At 26.8% G+C, this 10438-nt stretch overlaps 1 protein-coding gene across 2 annotated transcripts; it reads right to left on the bottom strand.

Annotated features, from left to right (window-relative positions):
• Window positions 1-173: 173 nt before the first annotated feature.
• On the bottom strand, window positions 174-1495 carry LOC110631408 (transcription factor MYB82). Of its 2 annotated transcripts, none has more exons than XM_021779231.2 (3): window positions 1301-1495; window positions 925-1054; window positions 174-832 (listed from the first exon to the last, which is right to left on the bottom strand). In XM_021779231.2, the coding sequence occupies exons 1-3, from the start codon at window positions 1395-1397 to the stop codon at window positions 433-435; spliced, it is 627 nt and encodes a 208-aa protein (XP_021634923.1). In that variant the 5' UTR covers window positions 1398-1495; the 3' UTR covers window positions 174-432. The 2 variants fall into 2 exon arrangements, with proteins under 2 accessions (XP_021634923.1, XP_021634922.1); XM_021779230.2 differs by having other exon boundaries at window positions 1271-1494.
• Between the last annotated feature and the right edge of the window lie 8943 nt (window positions 1496-10438).

Here is a 10438-nt window from a genome sequence, read left to right as displayed (position 1 = left end):
TAAATGGAATCTGTATATGTTCACTGGATGTGCGGGGTTCCCTTAGCTGCAGTAATTGAATGGGCTTCTGTTACGTATCAGAAGTATCTATTCAAATTGGGAGTCACTTTCAACTTCAATCTGCATGGTTTTGTTGCTCATTATGCATTCTAATTCTTTTTGTGAAGAGAGACGGGGAGAAGCGTTAGGCTAGCTATTTCACATCTATTCCTGTTCAGTACACCCAGCAATAGTAGTTTTATCGTAATACAATCTTCGCACTAGTAGTTTTATCAGAATACAATCCTCAAACAGTGCAGACTTGACAACATTTTTTGTACAGAAGTGTTGGAAACTCACTCTGACTACAGGACATGGAGGAAGGTAATGGGGGACAATATCAGATACTATGGCATGAATGTTGGCAGGTCCACCTGTGAATGCATCTCACCATTAGAGCCCGAATGATTCAAACAAAACAAAGGAATCCCAGTAAGCAATGAAAGGCTCGTCGTTGAGAACAAATGCATCATTGCATACTGGCATCACTGGGGATTCAATGTAATAGTTCATGCTCTGTGCATCCTGTATCCAGGTATTGGTAACAGTGCTCTCTTCTTTCTCTTTTTTCTTTCCATCCGATTCTTCTGGGTTGCTTTTTGGACTAGTGCTGCTAGTGGTCTGAGAGTTGCATTGCTTTTTGCTCTTGTACTTGTCGTTGCCATTCTGGTGGTTGCTGGGATCAGTGGGTTTTCTTTTGCCAGTGCGGCATCTCTTGTTCAAATGGGTATTCCAATAGTTTTTCACTTCATTGTCCGTGCGACCGGGAAGTCGACCAGCAATAAGTGACCATCTACACGTAAGAACAATAATGGATGTACAGTGTGATAGTAGTTGAAAATACTGCAGTCTATGTTAATACGTAGGAAAAACGGAATCACTTACCGGTTGCCGAGAAGCTTATGCATCCTAATGATAAGGTCTTCTTCCTCTTGGGACATTTCACCTCGTTTGATATTGGGTCTTAAGTAATTCTTCCATCGCAATCTGCAACTCTTGCCACCCCTCATCAAACCTGCAATAACCAGTAGAAATACAAGCATGTGTACCTTCTTTAAGCTAGAAGTTGGAAATAGAAATCCTTTTTAGTGCAATCATAAAATGAGACCTATACAGGCAATCATTAGAATCAATAGAAGTCCTTTTAGTGCAATCCTACAATGAGACCTATACAGGTAATGTAATCATGAAGATTCTAATAAGAGTCTTCTAAGCTAAAGTTAGCCAATACCTGACTTTTCAGACACAGTAGCCCAGTTACCTTCTCCATGAGTCTCTACGTAAGTCTTGAGGATCAAGTCCTCCTCTGGTTTCCATAAACCCTTTTTGATCGGTGGCTTCACTTGTTTATTTTCCATCTCTTTCCGTCTCTCTCTTTTTCTGTGTATAATCTTTCAAAAGGATGATGGGGATGACATGGAATTGTTAATTTGAAAGGTTTATATAGAAAGAGAGTTTCCAAGTGTGGGCATCGTTCCATGGGTGGATAATGCAGATATCTCTGTAAATGGCAATACCTCGTGCATGGGAGCCACAGTTGTGCCATTATAATCCCAAAAGTTGTTGAAAAGAGGGCCCTCGTCTGCCTTCACTTTAGCTTTTCATGGCATTACCTCGCTGTAAAAAAAAAAGGAAAAGCGAAGGAAATCTCAGTTTCTTCTTTCATTATTCTTGGCCCCTTGGCTTGGTTGGATTCATGATAGGGATAGACCAGTAAGGACTTGGGAGTTAGAGGGACCCATCCAAACAATGAGTCACGTGTACGTTCCAGTTACTCAGCCTCATCTCACCTCAACCCACCACAGCAACAAACAGCTCTATGATTTTTTTTAACCTGTTTGACCGTTTGCTATGCCATTTCTACTTATTTGAATAATGGTTTTGATTGTTAAGTTTTAGAAAGATCTGATCATCTTCCTCTTTAGAATACATGATTGATCTGTAAAATTATTCAATTAGCAAAATTTCTATCTTAAGGATCTCATTGTCTTTTCTTTATTCCTATTATAGTTACACTACTGGTCGTATTCACTACTTAAAAGTCATAAAATTTGTTTGATTTATGATGAATTGGAACGATGAAAAAAAAAGAGAGAAAAGAAAAAAAAGGTGATAAATTTTCTTTTATTTATCAAAGTTAAATACTTTGATCTGATTTTGTAAAAAAAGTTGAAACCCAATGGAAATATTTATAAATTTTGAAAATCAAACTTTTCTCAGTTATTCTTAAAAGAACATTAAATATATTTTAATTTTATATGCTTTAGTTTTTATTCGTTTAACTATCTATATTGTTTAGTTAATAAAAAACATGATATTTTATTTAATATAAATCTAATAGAATAATTAAAAAAGATTGATTTTATAAAGTACATTGATGTTTTAATTAGAATTTTTGAACAAAAAATAAGAACTAATTTGTTTTTTGACAAAATATATGGGTTTGATAATATATCGGAGGAAAATTTTCATATGAATATCTTAGTCCATGTTTGGTTGGAGAGAAAAAAAAGTTTTGGGAGAAAATAACTTTGTTTTTCATTCAATTTATTTTCCTCTCATTCATTTAATAATCAATTTTTTGTTTGGAATCCATAGAAATTTAATTTCATTGATTTAAAAAAAATATTTTAAAAATAATTAAAATTTAATATAATTTTATAAGAATTTATTTAATTTTTTTAAAAGAAATGAATTATATCATTAGAGATAGTAAATGTTAGTGAATTTAGTGGAACCCAGAGAATTGGTAGGTTGTGGTAGCATAAAAATATGGGAGCATGAAAACGTGAACACTTAGAAAATAGAGTACAAGTATGATGAAATGACTTATTAGACAGCACTATCTCAAAACATGCAGCTTTGTTGGAAGCACATATCTAATGCAGTATCTATCATTCACTTCAATTATATTTTGGCCGTACCAATCAAACATCTGGTTGGAAGCGGACACACACACACACACAGAGAGAGAGAAAGAGTTGATGCAAAGCATGAAGCCAAAATCTAACCATTCATATTAGGCATAAAAGTCATGTCACCCCATCTCATTAATGCGTATTTGCTCCTCCTCATTTTCTTTTAAACCTTCCTTTCCTGTCCCTTGGGCCAAACCCAATCATGTTAGCATCATTATTTCTCCCAAAAGCTTCTTGTTGTTGCCTCGCATTATTAGTAAGTTGCACTTTAATTTTCAATGCATTCTATAAAGAGCATAAACGACATAGTTTAAAGTGTATATATATATAATAAAACAAAAGTTATATATGTGTAAAGTTTGTCTTCAATTAGCAACCCATAGCCTAGCAATTGAGATTCTTTTGCTCTCCAAAATTCTTCTTTTTATAATTACGTATTTAGGATTTAAAGTTGAAAATTACTATAAACTATATTTAATTTCAAAAAAAAATTATTGTCTTATATAGCTTGTCACAGTATAATCTTAAAATTGACTAATTAATCAATAGATAATTGAAATAATATTATAAATTATAATTTTATTTAGTTTGAAATTAACGAAATAAAGTAACAGCGTCATTAAATTGTCCATCTAATTTCAACAGACTTAATGAGGGTTTCTCTAAACTCTTTAAAGGCATTTTAGTTCGTAACTATTTTAATTTGAATTAATTCCAGTTTAATATGAATTTTAATTTTTAAAATTATAATTATATTAACATTTTATATACTAAATTACATAAATTTGTGAAATTTAAATTTCTAATACATCATTTATTTATGTATAGTAATTTGAAAGACAACTAAATCGATTTAAATAAATTTTTCAAAAAAAAAAAAAAAAAACTAAGTCCATTTGTCTTTGAGAAAAATAATTAAAAAAATTAATTAAATTAAATTGGTACGTAACACTTTATTCGAAATAAGGGGAATTTATAATTTTATTTAGTTTAATCGATGAGGTTTTAAGAGAAGCCACTGACTACTTCAAAATTAGTATATGTAATAAAACCTCTCTCTCTCTTTTATACAAATAAATCTATTGATTGAACCACCTAAATTTTTTGCATTTTTTGTAACTATATTCTTAAATTTTCTAACTTCATCTTACAAATTTAAACCCAAAACTTATTTTAATTAAAAAATTTTTATATGGCAAGAATTTGCCAAGTCCTTTATTATCAATTTAGTAATAAATAGGGAGTAAATTAAGGTGAGATGAATTTGAACTTCCAAATGAAAAAGATTTGGCAGAAACACTTGTGCAGTAAATATTCTGTGGTGTACAAAATGGGTTGCTTTTGGCAGCCATTATCAACATGTAAAGTTGTACAACATCTGTATGCACATACGTCCTTGTGTTTCCTTTGCAAAATGACAAAAATTTGGTGGACTACAATCCATCCTTTGTCCTTAATTCCTCTTCAGTTTTAGTGGGTTTTTTGCTTTTATGGATATACTATCCATTAAGGCTGCTCCTAAATCTCTTCCTCTTTCTCTTTCTCTTTCTCTTTCTGTCCACTCAAATCAGCCTCTCTATATAAATAATCTTATTTCTATGTGCCTTATTTTTGTATCCAATTTGTATATAATGACGCCTTTTTTCAATTAATTATATAAAATGCACACATAACCAAGAGCCAAGCACGTACGTTACTTTTAAGTTGGCTAATTGTTGTTTGTTTCTCTTTATGCAAAATTTATTCAGTTCTTTTAAAATAAACGATTCTTACGAAAAATAAAATTATTTTTTTAACATATCAAATTGATGGGTTCGAGGTTAGTATAAATATTTTTTTTAATGGTTCAAATTTCAATAATTTTTACTCTAATAGCATTGAAAATCACCATTTATTTATAATAAATAAACTCTTCTAGACTTTTACTGGTCACCGTACCTAATCTAACATGAACCTATTAATGGCGTAACATATATATTGGTTAGACCTACTAATTTTTTGACAGATCAGATGAAATAGACTGTTTTACCTTCTACTTGTATTTTATTTCTATTGAAATTTAATAGTACTTAATAAAACTTATTTATATTTACTTTTAAAACAAAATTTCATATAAATTAAAAAAAAAAAAATTTTAAATAGATTCCAACTATTAAATTTCTAAAACGGCTCGCGCTTATAATATTAAATTATAAAATTAATTTTAGTTTAAATATAGAATTGTCAAATTTATATTTTTCATTCGTTTAAATCTTAAATATTACCGGCAAACAATCAAATTTTAATTCTTTCAAATTATTTCAAAACAAATATTGATTTGCAAAAATTTCTCAAATTTGTTATCTACTTTTTAGTTGTTGCAATCTGTTATTATTTAATATTTAGTTGTTGCATATTTAAGCTGCTGGAGATTTCATTTTTAAATTTATTTATACTAACAATCTCTAATAATTATTTTTGTGTGGAGATCAGATAGTCTTTTTCTATATTAACGGTAACAATTTAATCTAAATTAATTTAAATAATTTTTAAGTTCATTATTTACTTGACCTAAATTAGTTAGTACTTCGTAGCTAGAATATTATATATTTCTCTTCACGTTGTTAATTAACCAATATGGGATTTAAATTCCACATTCATTGTGGGTCCCGCATGTAGGCTCCCTTTTGCATATTATATTGTTCCTTATGCTAAACCTCCCGTGGACATCTTCAAAATCGAGGTCTCCTCGTGTCAGAATTAAGAGATAATAAGAAAGATTTTTTTTATTTTAATTCTTGACATGCATAGCGTAGCTTCAGCCTGCATAGAATCAACTTTTGCTACTAATCTAAAATTGTATGAAATTTGAATCTACTCTATTAAGATATGTAAACACATAATTATTAGTATATTATTTAATAATTTATTTGATAATTACTATTTTTATAAAAAAATTTAAAAAATATAAAATTCATTGAATCTTAAATACACCGTTGAGAATGTTGAAAAATAAAATTTTATCATTAGTAATTCTTATAAGTAAAAACTGACTAATGAAAAATATATCAAAATACAAATAAATAAATACTATAAACTTTTTGAGAATCTGAAAGTTGAAAATATTATTCAGCAAGATGAATTTATTATTGAATTGTTAATAGAAAAATTATCAAACTTTTGGAGCGATTATAAATAACAACCGAAATACAAGTATAAGTAATTGATATTTTTAAATCTCATACCCACGTCATCAAAGAAGATGCAAATAGAAAAAATTTTAAAATTGCAAACGGAAAGAAACTAAAGAAAAAATCGATTATAAGAGTAAATTTAGTATAAGAAAAAGCGTCCAAATTAAATAAAAGGTATGATAATGAAAAATCTTATTATATATTTAAACATAAAAATTTCACTTTTAAAAAGAAAGAAAAAATTATTTTATATATGATAAATTGAATCATTACGCATCTCAATGCATACAAAAAAGTGAGACATAACAATCTTTTAAAAACTAAAAGCAAATTTGGTTGAAGGAGATATATTATTACTACAATTATTTCTTATTTTTCTCGTGATTAATATGTAAGAATGGTTAATAAAATCCGGTATTATTAAACATATTTCTACAAATATAAATTTATTTATCTCCTACTCTATCGTGGGAAACGAGAAAAATATATGTATCTTTACAATTCTAAAACTGTAAGTGCTATTAGTAAAACGAAAATTATTCTCTAACTCACATTTGATAAGATCTTGGCTCGTAATGTTATTTTTCACATACTTAATTTAAGAGCAAATTTAATTTTTATGATTGTACTAAAAGATTTTGAGGTTGAAGTATATTTTCAGTTAGATAAAATTGTACTTTTGTGGGTAAAAGTTAATATAATTAAAAACTCTTTATTCTTAATATTTTTGAAATAATGAATGAACTTTTGCTTAGTTGATTGAGTATATTAATTTATGAGAATATTAAATTAAGACATGTTTGTGTTTGTTATATTAAAAACTATAATATTTTTATATAATATTTTATATTAGTGATGCATGTTTAACTAAATATAAAATTTATGTGTAATTTAATTTATCTAAGAAATCATGTTTAACTATATAAATAGTAATTGAATTGGTTAGTTTAATATATACAAAACTTTAAATATGTAAAACAAAGAAAAAATATTTTAAAGTGAGGTAGAAAATCTATTAAATAGAAAAATAAAAAAGATTATATATAAAAATTATAAAAAAATATAAAAATAAATCATGAATAATACAATGATTATACATAACATACAATAGACAAAAATAAAACAGATGTGTGTTTTTAATCTACAAAAAATTATTGAATAATTTATTATTTAGTTTATGTAATTTATTAAAAAAATTTATTAATCAATCTATTATTAATTTTATACATTAAATATTTTACTATTTATATTTTATAATATGAAAATTTTATAAAAATATAAATTAATTAGTCTCTTAATTTGATGAGATTTTTTTAATCATTAATAATTAAAATTAATAGAAAAATTAATTATTAAATATATTTTAAAATATTTTTTTAAATTAAAAGATTAATTAATAAATTTTTTATACCATAAAGATTAAATAGTAATTTTTCTACATATATTAGAGAGGGCTGAACCGGTCCTGGACTGCCCTATCAATGTTGAAGCCTAACTAAAGTGTTACGGGCCGGGCGAGTACTAAGCCCGTGATTATGCCTACAGCAGTAGGCTTGAGTAGAATGGAAGAATAAATGATTTCATATGGATTTTGGTTTGCTATTAAATAATTTTAAATGAATAAAATTTATATCAATGTTTTAAAATTTTAGATATGTGTTTGAAAGCATTTATGTTTTTTAAATTAAGATTTTTAAACTTTTTAAGAATATTCAATTATTCTATTTAAAATCTTTAAATACTTCAATTAAGTTTTAAATAATAAATTTTAAAAAATTATAAATATTATAAAAAATATACATTAAAAAAATTTATACAAAAAATTTATACATTAATTTAAAAAATGGTAAAATTTATTAACTGCGAATTCGTGATTGGGCAAAAGTCGCTGGTCACAGGCAACTTTCCATTACGATTTAATTCCAGAATGTTCTCACCGACCAGAAAGGTCCAGCAACAGCAACTCAGTCGCCGAGTGGCCTGTGCACGTTGGAGATCTTTGTTGGCAGCCAAGCGACCTTACGTAATCACATATTTAAGTGTTTCGTTTGATTTATCTTAATTTATTATCAGGATTCTAAAGTTTTAGAAAATTTTCGCTAATTAGTCTAGATTTTAAAATATTCTATTTAAATGTTTTTATATATATTTTATAAATTAAATTTATTTAATTATTCTATTAAAAAATATTAATCATTTTAAGTATTTTTAATATTTAACATTCAATTTAATTAATTTATTTTCATCATTTTAAATATTCATATTATTTAATCTTCATATCAAATACTAAAATAAATTAATTAATAATTTTTCAATAAAAAATTAATAATTTAATTTTATTAAATAAAATGTTATTTTAATTAGAAAAATTTTAAAGAAAAATAAATTAGTAAATTTTTTAAAAAAAAATTAGAGACCTGATAATATTTTCAAAAAAAATTAATCATATACTTATGTATTTAGATTTATTTATAAAAATATATTAAAACATTAGGTTTTAATATGGAAACAATAGCCCAATTAGATATTTTGTTAAATAACATTAAACTCGGTTGAAAAACGATGATCGCTGAATTTTTTATATCCGGAGAGAGATTAATCTTTGAAGAAAAATATAATCCAAAATTCATCAGAACTTTTAAAGCAGACCGATTCAGTACTGTGTACTTCAGTCCGAAATCAAAGAAGGCAGAACTAGCCCACGCGCAGATCCATCCAGAGATGGCCTAGTCCAATGATGTAATAGAAGGTAGGAGAATAGATCCAGTCACCTTACAGCCCTATCAACATGAATGCCGAGAGAATTAAATTATCGTCTAATAGAGAAAGGTATATTGACATATCTGTATGTATAGATTTGAACAACACAAACAAATAATATTATAGCAGGATGATTATATATCACTAGACGATAAAAAAAAAAAGAAAGAAGTGATATTTTTTAGCTAAGTTCACTTATACATTATAAATTCTATTTTTTAAATTTTTAAATATCAAAAAATATTTTATAAATAATAATTATGTATTACAGTAATGTATATAAATTTTATTTTTTGAATTTTAAAATATAAAAAATATTTTACAAATAACAATTATGTTTTACAGTAATTAGATTTTGAATACCATTAAAGAAGAAATTTAATTAAATTAATATGAAAAAGTGTCCTTAAACTCGATTGAAATCGAAATTTAGTTTATAGAATAATAAAATATTTTCGAATATATGTGAATATAAGTAATGGAATTTAAAATTTATATAGCTTTAATTAAAATTAAAATTTAAAGATCACATAATTTTCAAAATAATTTTACTGAGGTAAAATTTATCCAGAATTAATGATGCAATTTTTTTTTTAAATGTTTATTATTCTAAGATATCAAAATAGCATGTCGGCAGTCGGACTTTTAAAAATATCTTTTGTACTATCTGTTTTTTTTTTCTCTAATATTAAAATTTATTCGTACGTTAGAATTAATATATTATACGTTTATTTTAATATATCCACACATAAATTCTCCCAAAAATATTCAAACATAATGTAAGATATTTTAGGTTGATTTGATTTTTTTTCCCAAAGAGATAGGTTGATTGGGGGAGACAGAATCTGAATTTTGAAATCCACCAAAATTTTCTGCTGGGGAATAAAGATGAACCCTAATTTCTGAAAATGAAAAAGAGAGAGAGACAAAGACTTTGAATAGCCTATAGAGTAGAGCTTCCCCTTGCTATAATTATTAGACCCATTGAAAAGAACATAGCACAAAGAGAATAGCCACTCAATCTAATGAGTGGTTTATATGATTCTTTACCATTAATATTCAAACATCAATTTCACCCTTATCTATGTACTATCAATTCCCTAATTTAATTACGACAACTCAAATTAGAATGTTTCTTAGTCTTCTCTTTCTTTTTTCCTTAGCATGCTTCATAAATCAATTAGTTAAGTGGTTGGACCATTTTACACTTGGTCTCAACCCATTACACTTCCACAATTTTCCTTATCTTTTCATCCTAGGCTATTTTTTGAAAATATTTTCTGAAACAATATTTTTTATACATAATTTTTATCCATTCTGAATAAATTAATATAATTTTATTATATAAATAAATTAATGGAGGACAAAGCAAGCCTTATTGTTGGAATGTGGGTGGCCAAGAAGGAAAAAGGGATCACGTGAAGTTGGGGTAGTTGCAACTCAAGGTTGTGTTTGGTCGGTGTGACAAAAGGAGTGTAGTCGCGAAGGCTGTTGTTTCGGAGTTTAAGGAAGACAAGACAACTTGGCTTTGACATCTTTTATTTAAAC

The sequence above is a fragment of the Manihot esculenta genome, chromosome 14 (assembly GCF_001659605.2).
Source record: "Manihot esculenta cultivar AM560-2 chromosome 14, M.esculenta_v8, whole genome shotgun sequence".
NCBI classification, from domain to species: Eukaryota; Viridiplantae; Streptophyta; class Magnoliopsida; order Malpighiales; family Euphorbiaceae; genus Manihot; species Manihot esculenta.
The sequence above is the reverse complement of the archived record's forward strand: the minus strand, read 5'-3'. Positions and strand labels throughout refer to the sequence as shown.

Coding starts and splice junctions, on each gene's coding strand:
- LOC110631408 (XM_021779230.2), bottom strand. CDS start 1,397: ATGGAAAATAAACAAGTGAAGCCACCGATCAAAAAGGGTTTATGGAAA. Junction 1,055..1,270: donor TACTGTGTCTGAAAAGTCAG/GTATTGGCTAAC, acceptor TGGTTATTGCAG/GTTTGATGAGGGGTGGCAAG. Junction 833..924: donor CATAAGCTTCTCGGCAACCG/GTAAGTGATTCC, acceptor TCTTACGTGTAG/ATGGTCACTTATTGCTGGTC.